This window comes from Aspergillus pseudonomiae (genome assembly GCF_009193645.1).
Source record: "Aspergillus pseudonomiae strain CBS 119388 unplaced genomic scaffold BDV37scaffold_22, whole genome shotgun sequence".
Taxonomy (NCBI): domain Eukaryota; kingdom Fungi; phylum Ascomycota; class Eurotiomycetes; order Eurotiales; family Aspergillaceae; genus Aspergillus; species Aspergillus pseudonomiae.
Genome location: NW_022476014.1, coordinates 351,496 through 366,506, shown reverse-complemented (window position 1 = coordinate 366,506; position 15,011 = coordinate 351,496). Strand labels below are relative to the sequence as shown.

The 15,011-nt window shown below is 49.2% G+C and overlaps 4 protein-coding genes across 4 annotated transcripts; 3 read left to right on the top strand and 1 right to left on the bottom strand.

Moving 5' to 3' along the window:
• The first annotated feature begins 1,379 nt into the window (after positions 1-1,379).
• BDV37DRAFT_293093 (uncharacterized protein) lies at positions 1,380-4,330 on the top strand. Its single transcript, XM_032089322.1, has 8 exons — positions 1,380-1,579; positions 1,636-1,784; positions 1,850-1,977; positions 2,031-2,918; positions 2,987-3,024; positions 3,087-3,272; positions 3,378-3,731; positions 3,783-4,330. The coding sequence occupies exons 1-8, from the start codon at positions 1,493-1,495 to the stop codon at positions 3,915-3,917; spliced, it is 1,965 nt and encodes a 654-aa protein (XP_031942953.1). The 5' UTR covers positions 1,380-1,492; the 3' UTR covers positions 3,918-4,330.
• BDV37DRAFT_90396 (Deuterolysin metalloprotease family-domain-containing protein) lies at positions 4,008-6,547 on the bottom strand. Its single transcript, XM_032091412.1, has 3 exons — positions 5,643-6,547; positions 4,798-5,586; positions 4,008-4,742 (listed from the first exon to the last, which is right to left on the bottom strand). Exons 1-3 carry the CDS (start codon positions 5,899-5,901, stop codon positions 4,168-4,170), a joined length of 1,623 nt encoding a protein of 540 aa, XP_031942952.1. The 5' UTR covers positions 5,902-6,547; the 3' UTR covers positions 4,008-4,167.
• A 2,696-nt stretch (positions 6,548-9,243) lies between these two features.
• Positions 9,244-12,867, top strand: BDV37DRAFT_270618 (glycoside hydrolase superfamily; the record flags this gene model as incomplete). Its single annotated transcript, XM_032084589.1, has 4 exons — positions 9,244-11,340; positions 11,759-11,860; positions 11,923-12,555; positions 12,637-12,867. The coding sequence occupies 4 exons, from the start codon at positions 9,244-9,246 to the stop codon at positions 12,865-12,867; spliced, it is 3,063 nt and encodes a 1,020-aa protein (XP_031942951.1).
• A 1,122-nt stretch (positions 12,868-13,989) lies between these two features.
• On the top strand, positions 13,990-15,007 carry BDV37DRAFT_270617 (uncharacterized protein; the record flags this gene model as incomplete). Its single annotated transcript, XM_032084588.1, has 2 exons — positions 13,990-14,705; positions 14,959-15,007. 2 exons carry the CDS (start codon positions 13,990-13,992, stop codon positions 15,005-15,007), a joined length of 765 nt encoding a protein of 254 aa, XP_031942950.1.
• Positions 15,008-15,011: the final 4 nt, after the last annotated feature.

Here is a 15,011-nt window from a genome sequence, read left to right as displayed (position 1 = left end):
TCTCAAGCTACTTGCTTATTAGGTAGTGTCATATAGTCCTAGTAGCATGTCGTACGAAGTAGTATAAACAAAAAGCGGTAGTAACGGTGGATACGGCCCACTAAATCGAAGTGCCGGAATAACATAGCCGGTAAGCAACCTGGTAATGTAGATGCTGTATTGCATACAAAATAACATATTTTTGAACACCAATATCTCACCAAGCTTATATTCTATATACTTAGTAACTTGATATAGTATTAGTATATATAACCCTTATATATATCTTGAGTATCTATAAGAACAAATTTCTAGAAATATGAATTACAGCTATATACAAATAATACTATAAAATGCACAGTAATTTGTATTACTCTGGGAATACATAATTATTAGAATCTAGAAATTAAATGGTACATTCTTATAGTATATAATAGACTATAAATAAAATTCTAAATCTCTAGAATATATATTGGTTAAGATATCGATATTTAAAAATATGCCATTTATTACGGAATACAGCATCTACCAGGTTGCATACCAGCTACGTTAGAGATTTCTTCCCGAAATCTGAGCGTTTTACATAAAGCCACGACTACCACGCACTTCTAAATCTATTTACTACCGGCCCCTAAAAATAGTGTCTTACTACCTCTAAAAATTACTACTACTCCCGGTATGCTGATATTAAACTAGGGCCACAGGGAATCTAAAGATCTAGTATTGTGGCCCCTAACGACGGGGTACTAGTGGCCTCTAAATACAGGGTGTTAGTGCTAAGTGGTCTGTAAAGATATAGAACTGAAAGTCTTCAAAGACTATTCCAGGCAGTAAAAAGAGCGGTAAGAAAGGCAGTATAATAGTATCTCGGAATCGGACTAGTCAATAATCCAGAGCTTTATCTCATATAAAAAGGATAATTGGTTAGTCGGTATAGTGGAACCTTTTTAATGGATTTAATTCATCAACAAATTGCGTGTTGGTCTTGATAAAGTTGGTAATATTTGTCTGGAACTTCGATTTAGTCCCCGGTCGGTGGATGAACAGCAGAACAAAAGTCACGTTATGTGTGGTTTGAGCGACCAAACAGAACCCAGACACTTTCAGTTTGCTTCGCTGCGCAATAACAATGCCTTGGAATGGATAATTAGGCTGTGCACGGAACAGGGTGTTTTCTGTTCATTCCCCTTGGACCGGTGGGACGGGAAAGCCCAAATTTACACTTTATACTCAAGGTACCAAATATCCATAGATCATCCTGACTCAAGATTTACTCTAACCGACGTAGTATGATCTAAACTCAATACGACGCCAATCAGCGGATAATTACCTCACCGGCGAATGATCATCACAGTGACAGTTTCTTGTTCTAAATACACCGTATCTAACGATTATATGAATATCTTCATCTCTATCGTTCTCCTATTAATTACTCCTGTATACCCGAATCATCACAAACCCCGATACCCAAGGAGGCCTTAGATCCTATAATATACACAGGTTCCAGAGAAATATGCCTTCTAAGAGGAAGAGGGCTCCAACAGCGGCTTCAGGCCCATTGGCTCCTACCGTTGATGGGAAGCCGCCAGCGTGGGCAAATGTACGTAGCTGGATACTGCCCCATAACTAATGCTTCTTTCTGACCAATGTATCAAGTTCCGCTCGGAGTTAGGTGACACCCTTCCATGGTTCCGAGCCGTTCAAGGTGGCATATATCATAAAGATGGTCTGGCATGGGGGGTTCTCATTAGTCGCGACTCGGGAGAACGCTCATACATCGATGAAGAAATTGTGATAACCAGGATGTAGGTGCAATTCCTTCGACTTGCCACGAGTCATTTTCACGCTAAGATCCCCCACCTGTTTGTAGTGGAGGCTCATGCTCTAGGAACGCGAATGGGGATTTGGTTCACGTCAAGGACCAAGGGCAGGAAGATCTTCTGGTGAAATGTCTCCTGAACAGCATGAAGCAGAAAGTTCCTATCGGAATTATCATTGGTAGGTATACGGTGTCCAAAACGTGTGAAAGACCTCTATTCATTATATGATAGGGGAGCAGAACGCAGTCTTGGGAAGGACGGTCCCGCACCCGTATAATGTGATGGATTACTTCCGTATCACGAACATCTGGTTTGAATTTGTTGACAATCATAGAGCTGCAAAGGTGCGCTATGAGAAGTTAGATCTCCAGAGCAAGAGCTGGTGGGCAAACAAAGAGTCGATATCGCCACCGCCCCTGGGAGGACGCGATTTTGCAAGCAGACCAAACTCAGCCGAATGCAATGCATGTAGCCACAGAAGCTTTCAGATATTTCATCAAGGCTGGATGTGTCTACAGCCATCTTGCACCCGTTTCTTTAAAATTGGATCATCGGCCGCTCCCGCAAATCTCACCTACCATGAAAGGTTCCTGAGCTATCGGATGGCTCCAGACCCTACCATAAAACCTCACCATAGCCTGATACCAGATTTTCTTAGCACTTTTGACGAAGATGATGCAAGTGTAGCCACCAGTAGAGTGGCTTGGAAAGGCATTGTATGCCCACAGTGCCGCAAGTGTGTTTCACGAAAGTACTGGAGTGGCTGGAAGTGTAGCGACGATGATAATTCTAGTTCGGCCCAGCCTCAGTGTCTCTGCACGTTTGAGAAGATGACACAAATGCCAATTGTGTCGCTACGATCTGTAATTGACACCCTCGAAATTGCTCCCATGAAGCGAGCCTTTATTCCTGATGACAGGTTCATGACTCCCGTCATTGACGATGACTCACTAGCTCCATATAGGAGGCTAGTCTATGCTATCCCAGGAGTCGGTCACATCACGCACTTGGTGTCGAATAGAGACATAAATGAATGCCCCAACGGACCAAACACGATGTTTACACAACTGCAGCTGGCTGAGCTGGGGTTGCAGAGATTTCCTTTGAGTAATGCCGTGGGTAAGTTGCCGTATCTTTTCATGAATGGCATATGTCTCACGGCGAGCTTCTAACAAATCTCTCTATAGTCACTGGGACACTTACCGCGCACTTTGCGGTAAACTACGTCAGTTTGGCTCGGTGAGGTCTTATTCGTATGGTCAACATCATCTGATGTCGTCGTTTTAGGGAAACCCGTATAAGTATGTCGCGCCAGTGAATTGCAAAGGTTTCGACGAGGCTCCTGGGGTAGTTCTAGATGCATTCGGCCGTCTACAGTGGGCAACGGAACAAGCTGTGCATCTGGTTGGACAGACGCTCTGTCCGCCGAATGAAATGCTAGTGCTGGGTTATTTTGCGGAGATGAAGATCGGAGTAAGTACTATCTCAATTTCACCCATCAACGAGGTTATGTATGCCAAGGTGGAGCAGAAGACAAAGGTAGTCAAAGATATATAGAGCTGATGCTAATACCGGTAGTATCACGACGACGGCGAAACGTCCCTTGGTCCCACCATTGCGACACTATCACTGGGGGCTCGCTCTACAATGCAGATCCGTATGAAATCCAAATACTACAAGGGCCAGAGTAGCAGGAACGTTCTACTTGAGAATGATCCGGTGCTTCCAGGCTGTTTGTTTCAGCCACAAAGGCAGGCATGGAAAACCGAATTCGAGGATGGAGTGATCACACAGGCAAAGTATGACAAGCGCCGGAACGAGTTCTTTAAGAGAAACCGCACCCGAGGCGAGGCCAAACCGTGCATTAAACTGGATCTCCACCATGGAGATATGGTTGTAATGCATGGTGAAAACCTTCAGAGATACTATGAGGTATGGGTATGAGGTAGCACGGATAAATTCAGAACTCTGACAACCGTTTAGCACGAGGTTGTTCCTGACAACAAATTGCGCTTTGCTTTGACCGCGCGTCACATCAAAGCAGACCATGTGGACCCTAAGGATATTCACAAGGGGGATATTACCCTTGCGGGACACCAAATCTACAATGGAGTCTGAGTATTGGTGTTTTATTCTGTTGTATTGCTTTTTGTTTCTCTGAATCTCACCGCCGATGGTGGCTGACCTTGTGCTGCCCCAGTTGCTGTTTTCTACTTAGCCTTTTCTGTTTCTCTGAGATCTGCTCTTCGATGACGGCTCGCATCATGTTTTCTCTATTATAATTGCCTTTCTAGTAGTCACTACCTATACGAATACAAACTTGATATGTTGTCACCATTGTCACCGGTGGGCCAATGCATCGTTTGACCTACTGATCCCTCTTGAACCAGCCACTTCCTTCACCAAGTTCAAAACCTTGAGATCTCTCGGGGGCTTCGAAGGCACCAACGGGAAAATAACCAGATGGGGAAGTCGAAACCTCCTCATACTCATTCGAAACGGGCTGCCACTCGTTGGAGAATTGACCGCCATTGGACTGGGCACCCTGCTCAGGGTTGTTGAAGGACCAGGGAAGGTTGTCGAAGCCAGCGGGCCATTCGGATCCGGGCTGTGTGGTGCCTTGCGCGGTGCCACCTTGCTGTCCCCAAGGTGCCATGCCGCCCTGGTTGGTCTGCTGACCGGCGCCCTGGTTAACTTCCTGTTCGTTGCCTTGACCAATTCCTTGTCCCCAGGGGATGGTAAAGCCACCTCCATTTTCCATTCCAGTTGAGCCACCAGTTTGCTGACCGGCTCCCTGGTTACCTCCCTGCTCATTTCCTTGACCAGTTCCTTGTTCCCAGGGGATGGTAAAGCCACCTCCATTATTCATTCCAGTCGAAGAGCCGGGCTGAGTACCAGGGTTTCCATTCTGGTTACCATCAGCACTGCAGTTGTTGAAAACACCTACACAAAGATAGTCAGCAGAAGTTCCTAAACACCCAATGGCAGGAGAACTTACTGTTAGCATAGTAAGCAAATGAATCGGCGTTATTCTTGGCCTGCGCAGTGCTCAATTGAAGCACACCATCAAGCCCATACACAACATCCTCCGTACCCGGCGCATAGACGCTGGTAGCATGCGAGAACTCATGGAGCGAGATAGCCGCCTGATCCAGATATCCACACTGGTTCACCACCTGCTGCGTCTCATAATATGCTTGGCAGTTGACCACACGGTTTAGTGTTGGGTATGTAATGGCCGCAATGTTGCCGCCGCAGGAATCCTGCGCCGATGGTTGACAGTAGTAGTTCAATGTGCCCTTGGATGTTGCTTCTTTGGCAATGGCCTCCAAGCGCTCCGCAACCTCCTTCTTGTCAGCCTCGTCCTGGGACTTGAAGAACTTCTGGAACAGTCCACTGCTACCGTCGCGGGCATCCGCAGCGGCGGCCTCGGCCATCTTGGCGGCCTGTGCAAGGTTTTCCTGCATCAGCTTGTTCTGTTCGCCACTGCAGCCTTCGAGGGTGGCGCGGGTAGCAAGGCGGTTGGCAGAGTCCTCGGGAGCATCGAAGTCGATGGTGTTGGATGTGTAAGGTACGACGAAGAACTTCTTGGGGTTGTCCAGCTTCGTGTATTCGAGATTGCCGTCCGCAATCGCGGAGTACTTCTGTCCGGCAACCAGGTCGTGGGAGTCGGCGATGTCGAAGATGGACTCGATTGTTTGCTTCGGGGCGAGTTCCATGAAGGCGTCATCATTCAGGTGCGAGTTGATGTAGTCGACTTCTGCACCGGTGAAAGTTGGGTTGCCACCTTTTCTCTTTTGTTAATCATTTTGTGCTGATATGCACATGAAGATGTGGACCTACCAGATCCAGACACAGCCACCTTCTTGGTGGGAAGCTCGTTATCGAGGAGACCACCCCTCTTGACAACACGGAGATTCTCATCGGCAATATTCGTGATGAAGGCTTTCACAGTCGAGTTTCCGAGCGCCTGCAGCTGAACATCGATCAGGTTGCGAGCACCGTCCTGCGGCGCTCCCGAAGCCTGCCTCGGAATAAGAACCGGCTTGCCAGCAGCCAAGGTCAAAAGACCGAAGAAATGAACGAGTTGAATGAATGACATCCTGAACGGAGAAAAGGAGGGAGAAGATAAAAAAGGAAAGAAAGGAGTGAGTGATCTGGATACGAAAAGGCACCGGTCTTAGGCCTGGTTTTATACATTGTATGACCCTGACAAAAAGGTAATCGACTGATCATGGCGTTTCGCATTGGCTAATGGACTTTCCTAATGGTTACATTGTTACCCAATCGATTAATTTGTTTCTGATGGATACATCTATCCTCCTCGCCATCGTGGTCTTGGCTGCTGGCACTTGATACAATGAGTCAGCGGCTATAGATCTGGCAATGGCTTGAAAAACGCCGTCAACCACCAATAACGGTAATATGTACGGTTTCTGGGCAAGAATCAGGTAAATGAAACGGCCGTGGGGTCTCGAGATCTAGACTAGATGAGGCAGATCATGGCTGCAACGGGCTAGGAGATCTGAGGCGAGAAGATATCATGCTACAGGAAAAGTAAGTTAAGATCGAGAAAATTCCGAGGCCAAAACCGCCGCATCACCCTCGATAGCATAGAAGCAAGTATCTTCAGCGCTCCACCCGAGCATACTTTGTATGGGGGTCATGAGGCAGATCAACCCAGACCCATTAGCTAAGGAAGGGGCGCCCTATCTGAAACGCTTAGCTGCCTTAGCCAGATTCAGGGTCCGAGAAGAATACTACCTTCCATTCTGGGCTCAATCCACATTAACCCGAGATACGTGGGAGTGCATGGCAATTATGTCACATTTTCATGGACCCCCATGCTAAAAGCCCCAAGTGAATGGGGTTAAGAGGGTTTAAATAGGAATTAAGGAGCGTGGAAGTGGGGACGAGTACCTAGGTCGTTTCAGGGGTTCCACGCCCTACCGAATTGCCAGATTCCTATGCTCAGTTTTAATCTTTTAAGGTTGAGCCCGTTTCAAACGCATCCAACGGTTGCACTACGACAGGCTCGGGATCTGCGACCTACGGTGAACCTTGACGGATTTCTGTTTGAACTGCCGCTTGACATGAAACTGTCTCGGATGGTTCGGAGGTTGAAAGTACGGTCGGTATCTCTTGGCACGGCACTGCTCGGAGTCGAGATTAGTTGGTATATCATAGTGCCATGGTATGTGGTCCCAACATGGTATCTGCATGGATGTTGACATCCCCTTACATAATGAAAAAGCTTGGGGTAACTAGCTGGTGCTATGCTCAGCTACTATAGTCTTATGCCCGGTTTGAATATTCAAGCGTGCAGGGCAAAGACCGAAACCACGACCCGGTCCTACTTGGCAACGCTAGTTTAGCCAGAGAGAAAGAATAGGTACGCTACATGGAGATTTTGCCCGAACGGGAAATAAAGTGAGGGTTAACGTGTTTAGTCTAGAGCACTTGAAAGCGGAGGTAAGGGGAGTCCACCCGCTGAGAAAGCCTTCCCTAAGATGCTTTTCTTCGCCGCGGAAAACAGAGCCGTCCCAGAGCACGACGAGAATATTCATTGCCAAGTTATTCTTAATTAAGGGTTTAGATCTTAAGCCGCATTTGGCATGGCAATGCCGATCTTGTCGCTGCCATTGATTTAATGCCGCAGTGAAGGTGCGGTCGATCAGGGTATTGCCCCCGCGTTCCAAGAACGCAGGATTGCTAGTCTTATATCGCACCTTTAATGTATCCACAAACATGACTTCTGTTGCCAGTGCCAGGGGGATATCCTGCATGTGATCTGGCAACAGTGGGACTTTTGAGCCGTGTCTACGGAGTAATGTTCTTGGTACTTGATGTGCTGAGGGTGGGAGTGGAGCCTTGGGTACATCGTTCGACTGTCTTGTCCGAACCGCCCGATGATTACAAATACTATGCACTGAGAACTATTCTGGCGAGGTATACTTGTCGTTCTGAATATCGCTGCAAATAGTTGCGATTGAGGGCTTCTAGACGAGGAAGCTCCACACCGAGACACGATCTCCGCGATCAGGAGATTACGCAACCTTCAACCTCTAGTGATTTAACCTTTCCACTATGTCGTGTAAGGAATTGCCTCACTCTTATGCACTAGACACCGAGTGGTTGTTCCCGTCGTAAGTCACGCATCTCAGGGGCACCCTCGCAATATACCCTGCCGTGCCACCTGGGTTTGGGAAGTCCCTGACTCCCTGACCTCTCCTCTACCCTCCTGAACTACTATTACCAAAGGGGAGACTTTCGAATTGGAAAGACAGACACATATGAACGCAATCAGGGGTTATAGAGGTGATGAACATGTCGTGTCTTCTCATGTTTATCAAACGTGGATAATGAAAGGAGGGCATACAGCCTGACCTCACTCACCCATTCGCTACCAAAAAGAGCGCTCGAAGAAGTTCGAGGAAGCATCACCTGCAATGATATTAACATTTCACAGACCATCATCGCTGCATCACTATGGTATCAATATACCATGTCTGCGAAATTGTTTTCCGGTGCCATTTCATCCGTCGATGTCATGCCTGGGAACAAAAGACTCATGCATGGCTAAAGTCAAACGTTATCTCTTGATTTCGAGGGTAGAGAAAGCCCATGCGGACTTACAAGGCCACAGGTGATGCTACTCAAGGGTGACTACTGCACGAGAGAAACATCCTGCGTGTGTGGTCATGCATACAGACATATAAAAATCTCTGATGCTATTTCCCACAGCCTTCGGGTCTTAGCGAGATTGTTACCCTGCTGCAAGATACGCTATACTCGAATAGTCTAGTTGCATTAGAGGCCGTGGGGGCAGCTGGGAAGATTCACTCTTCACAATGCCTATCTACCACGTTTCCTGACTACATATGAGTATAACTGCGATATGCGTTCATGCGATTACAACGAGCTCATTCTGCTACAATTGAGGTCTTCTGATTTACTGTCCCCGTTTTGTCGCTGTTGTGCCATTTGAATGCCTGGATTATCACGGCTCAAAGCATACTACTCCCGACATACTATCTCATGGCTATCGTACTAATGGAGATTGCAGTGACACCTTGATATAACCGAGTTTGTTGCATCTTATCATTGACACAAAGGCACTGTGGAGCAAGAGGGAACAGAAAGCATCGGAGGTCCGACCGGCCAAGGAAGTCTCTCAAGCCAATAACAAGCAACAAATGGCCGCAAGCGAAATGACTAAGAAGGCCAAGCAGAGAGGAATGTCACCTTTGTGAGGAACAATAGCATTGGCGTCTGGTTTGGTTGCGATCGGGATGCAACGTGGAGAAAATCCGATCAGTCGATACGCCCCCACGGAATGCAACCGTCGATCGTCTGGGGAATTTCCGGGGGTGGGTTTATTTAGCACAGTATAACTCACCCACGTTCACCCGTCCCAAGCATCTTCTCACAACAAGCGTCAGCCATGTGGTCAGTTAGTTTTCTTTCACTGATTGCAGCTGTCTCGGCCTTGCAGACCCTTCCACCAGTTCAATGGACCAGCTTGGGCTCTGAGCCCGACGGGTTCGACATTGCCACAATCGACCGAAATATCTATATCACGAATAGTTTCGCGTCGGACAGAGACGAAAATGGTTTGACACTCATTCCACCATCAGCGATTGAATTTGCAAACACCTTCCGCCAGGACTTGGAGGAACTAACGGGCGAGTCATGGAATCTTCATCCGGTTGAGGTGCTACCCGAAGGCCAAACAGGCATTTTTCTAGACCGACTAGATTGCTCGCAAGGCGCGCTGACGTATGAAAATGGCGATCCCACGGAAGAGGGCTACACGCTTCAGGTCCAAACGGGACGCGTCTCGATCCGCGGCTCAGGCGCTCGAGGAATGTGGTGGGGAACGCGAACTTTGTTGCAACAGTTGTTGATAGCTCATAGCCATCCGATCCCATCGGGTGAGGTGGTTGATGCGCCCTCGTATCCCACGCGAGGTTTCTTACTAGACGCCGGGAGGAAATGGTACTCGCCATCGTACCTCAAGGACCTATGCACGTATGCGTCGTTTTTCAAGCTGTCGGAATTTCAGTACCACACCAGTGACAACTACCCCTTGAGTCGTGGCCACAATGAGACCTGGCAAGATGTGTACGCACAGTTCTCCTTGCGACCGGAGAGCCCGGAGCTACAGGGACTCGTGCAGAGACCAAACGAGACACTCTCTCGGGCAGATTTTGAGGACCTTCAGCAGCACTGTGCGCAACGAGGAGTGACGGTTATCCCAGAAATCGAAGCGCCTGGCCACAGTTTATTCATTACAAAATGGAAGCCACAACTGGCATTAGACAGCAAAGACCTGTTGAATTTATCCCATCCTGAGACCATTCCCCTGGTGAAGTCCATCTGGACGGAGTTTTTGCCATGGTTTCAAACAAAGGAGGTCCATATCGGTGCTGATGAGTACGATTCCACACTAGCAGACGACTACATTGATTTTGTCAACGACATGGCGGAGTTCATGGACCAAACGGCCGGCAAGACAGTTCGGATATGGGGCACATACGAACCATCCGACACCCGCAACATTTCAAAGGATGTCATTATTCAGCATTGGCAGTACGGACAATCCGACCCCGTCGATTTGGCCGAAGAGGGCTACGAAATTATTAACTCAGAGGATTGGTGGGCTTACATGTCGTTGAAAAATGACCACATGCCGATATTTCCCGCCCCGTATCCCGATTTCTTCAATAACTCCAGGGTACTCAACTTCGCGGATAGAGATGGATGGCAGTGGACACCGGCTCTCTTCAACCCCGTGAACGTCACCGAGCAGCCTGACCCGAAGCCCGTCAAGGGTGCCATTCTGGCCGCATGGAATGACAATGGGCCGGATGCGACGACACAATTGGAGTCTTATTATGCCATCCGCAATGGCATTCCCGTTGTCGCCGCGAGGGCGTGGGCTGGAAATCGTGGACCTAGTATCGATGTATCCACTTTGTCAGACACCATGGAACTCTTGACGTCGCAGGCCGTGGCTCAGAACCTAGACAGACAGATTCCTCGCGAGAATAAGGATGCCCATGAACTGCTCAGTTGGGCAAACTCCGTGGAGAATGCAAACAGCGACAAAATCTATCTAGGATATGGCAGCAAAGGGATGAACTACGAGTTGACTCTTGATGTTTCCGGTCCATTCATCCTGTCGTCGAATGACTCCACCCTAGTATTATCACCAGATGGCAACCTGGTCTTTGTCTCAGACGGATGGGAATATCCCTTGCGCTCCATAGAAGAAACAGCCGGGTTCGACGAAAGCTACCCAGGACGAATTTGGGGAAACGAGACCTCCTCAACGCACGAACCGGTGACAGTTCCATTGCAGAGCCACATCACTATCCAGACCGACATGATCGGTGGTAGTCGAGTCTGGGTCAACGAGGGCTTCGTCGGACGATTTGAGGCACTGGTATTTGGCGGCAAAAACCGGCTATTATCATGGAGCCAGATGGCGTTCGTGGCGCCCCTGGAGTGGCTGGAAGGGGGCATCCAACGCTTGACGGTGAATGAGTTCGACGGGAAGCATTGATCAATGCAGACTGTGTAAAAGTTCCGTGGATAAATAGAATCATGCAGCATACCCCTCACCTTCCAATTCACCGACTTGTGGATCCTTTGCCCTTCTATAGAGACTGCATTTATCCGTCCAGTCATGGCAGCCATTTCCCCGCATCGTAAACAAGACTTCGGAGATCCGGAGCCACGCCCGTAAAGCTTGGGTATTTTAATTTAGCAATGCAGCTTTATATTTTCCTATATTTATTTACCTTCCTCCCGCCTCATGCCCTAGAGCCCACTGTCATCCACAAGCACCCTCAAGCGCAATGCAGACCCTTGTCCTCCTCCTCGGCATCCTAGCCGCAACACAAGACCTAGCCCTAGCAAAGTCTACCCAAAAATGGGGCCCACGAGAATTCAAGAACCTGGTCACCTTCGGCGACAGCTATACTGACGACACGCGAGCATCGTACTTCTACGCGCACAACGCATCCGCACCACCAGTAGGCTGGAAGCAACCCGTGGTACGTACACACAACCAACATCACCCCCCAAGTCCAATCTTCATTAACCCAACCATACGTAGTCCAACTCCTCTGCCTCCGGCGGCTACAACTGGGGCCACTACGTAGCGACAGCCACAAACGCAACGCGCCACAACTACGCCGTCAGCGGCGGCGCCTGCTCGAACAAAATCACGCCGCGCACCATGTCCGGGCTGAACATCTCCTACCCCTCGGTCCTGGAGTATGAGATCCCGGCCTTCCTGGCAGACAAACAATACGTCGACGCGCAGGGGAACCAGTTCCTCGACATCCCGGCCGAGGACACCGTCTACGCCATCTGGATCGGGACGAACGATCTCGGCAATTATGCCTTCCTGACTGATTCGCAGGTCCGGGGGAGGACCATCCCGGATTACGTGGACTGCGTGTATGAGGCGCTGGATCGCGTCTATCAGAGCGGTGCGCGGTACTTTGTGGTGATGAACTTGGCTCCGTTGCAGTTGACGCCGCAGTATGCGTTGCCGAGCGATGGGGGCGTGGAGAGCGTCTCGTGGTGGCCGGATAAGCCTGCGAATCAGACCCTGACTAGTTACCGGATGTGGGAGCAGGTGGTTACTGTGAATCAGGTTTTGAGGTATAGGACGCCGTTTGAGGTCGAGGTTGCCGATAGGTATCCGGGGGCTGGGGTTGCTGTTATGGATATGTATGGGTTGGTGAGTATTTTCTTTTTTTTTATTGGGTTGACGCTTGTGGTGTGGGATTGATCGATAATGGCGGTACTGATGGTTCGGTAGTTATCTGATATCTACTATAACCCGGATGCATGGTTCGGAGACGTGGGTGCCAATGTGACCGGGTTCGTGAAGCATTGTAATGCCGATGGCGAGGATTGTGTTCGGCTGCCCGATGAGGAGAACTTCATGTGGTTTGACGAGCTGCATCCGTCGCAGACGACGGACAGGTTTATTGCAGAGGAGTTTGTGAAGGTGGTTAATGGGGAGAGTGAGTGGGCGACGTATTGGTGAGGGTTGCTGACCTTAGTAGGAGAGAGATAGGGATCCCTGTCGAGGGTTGTATCTGGTCTCGTGATCTGTATGTACAAATGTTTGAGAGATGCATAGCCCCGAGTATCAATGACTAAATTGAAGGGATGTTATTTGAGTGCAGTATTTCCTTGAACCTGTAACTGACTCAACGCAACGAGCTAGTTAATACTAAACTCGCCGAGGCAGGTCTTGCGCGTGACATGTCACAATGACAGCCCAGGAATCCAATCCCTGGCGTTCCGTATATAACATTAACATAGAGGGTAGGACAGCATAGCCACTCTCAAGGAACACCGATGCGAAACGGCGAGTATGACAGAACAAAGAAACAAAAATAAAAACACGAGACAGGAAAAGAAAAGCAGAACACAACAACGCAGTCCCAACCCTTTCACTCTATGAATAGCATCGTCAACCTAAAGGCCATACATTATGCACACCCTCACCATGGAACAACCCACCTCTAAATCCACCAGACCAACGGCCAAGTCTCCAACGAACCAGAATCCAACGGCTGCTGACAGCGCATGATCCCGCCGCGCCCTCAACCCACGTACAGAAGGCAGAAGGCCTAAACACGACGGGACCCACCAGGCATCCAAGTATCAAATTAAGCCCGACATCGTCCTTCTTCGTCCCTTCTGGGGGCGACACTAGCAACAGGTGGGCAACTGACGAGTTACTAGATTCAGTAAAAGCGCAAGCACTAGGAATGGCCTCTCCAGCCAATGGCAAAGCCCAGATTCGCGAAATCCACTGGAACCACGGTCCCCTAGGGCCAAAAGGACAAGCTAATCTTCATCCCGAGAACCCATCCCGTGGAACGCAATCCCACCGTTCGAACCGTTACCGAGCGAGCGAGCCAATCACGGATGCCCAAAAACCAACAGGACCAACAGCCGGCATGTGCGAGGCAGACACGCATATACGCCTTATAAGGAGCGTGTCGAGTAATCACATACACAAAAAACGAAAAGGGGGGAGCAGGGTCAGAAAGATATTACCAGGAGGAAGGGACATCAGACGCCGGGTTGGACAAAATGGCGTCCAACGCCGATGAACTCTACGGAATTCGCACATACAACACACGCGAAGAGAGAAATGGACGACAACGACGCAACTCCATATTGTCGTCTGAGTCCGCCACCGAGGCCCATTGCGCTTCGACCCGAGAGCATATCACGTTCTGAGATACTCGTCACGGTGAAGAATCGGCCCGAACCGTGGCATTCGTTGGATTACAGTGTTGAGTATGAGGGTCAGACGATATTCTCAGTCCAGGGGTATCCGTGGAGTATTGGGCAACGACGAGTCTTCTATGATCGGTCTGGACTGCCGCTTTTTGAGCTGCGGGGGCGGTGGTATAATTCGTCGTGTTTGGAGTTGAGGCTACCGGGCGAAATGGGACATGTTATATTGTCTGCGAAGTTGAGGGTCGCGGTTCGAGCGCCGAAGGCGGTGGTCAGGTTCCGGAATGCTGCTGTGTCTGAGCAGCGGAGATCGAGGGATGCTAGGAAACGGAAGGCGAAGGAGAAGGTCGACGGCGATGACGATAATAACGTTGGTCTACCTGGTTCCGATGAGTTGATGCTCGAAGTCCGCGATGAAGATCCGTACCATCATACCCAGGTCCTGGTGCTTGGGGACCAAATCGTGGCACATATTCGTTTAGTGACGAACCCAGCCGAGCTTTCCGAAGGACCGCAACCTCTATCTCGATGTCGGCCGAAGTGGGAAGTGAGAGTTGCACCGGGGGTGGATGTGGCGCTGATAGCGGTCGTGGTTGTCATATTAGGGCAGCGGGTGACGGTAGATGAGTATGATGGTCGTGGATCAGGGGACATATAGCGGAATTCGGGATCTTTCGAGAACAAGGGTCTTTGATATGGGACGAGTATTGGTGTTATACTGGGCATTTTTAAAAGTTCATGTTCTGGGACAAGGCATCTTGCCCCCTGCTATCCCGGAGAGGCGAAGACTTCGATTCATGTATATTCTTTCGGACTAAGGCTAATATCCAAATTATTGCATTGTAAGGGCTTCATAATGACTCGAGATACGATTATATAGGAGAGGAACGGCAGGAGAAGAGCTAACTGAACTTCGCCTATCAAACTAAACAC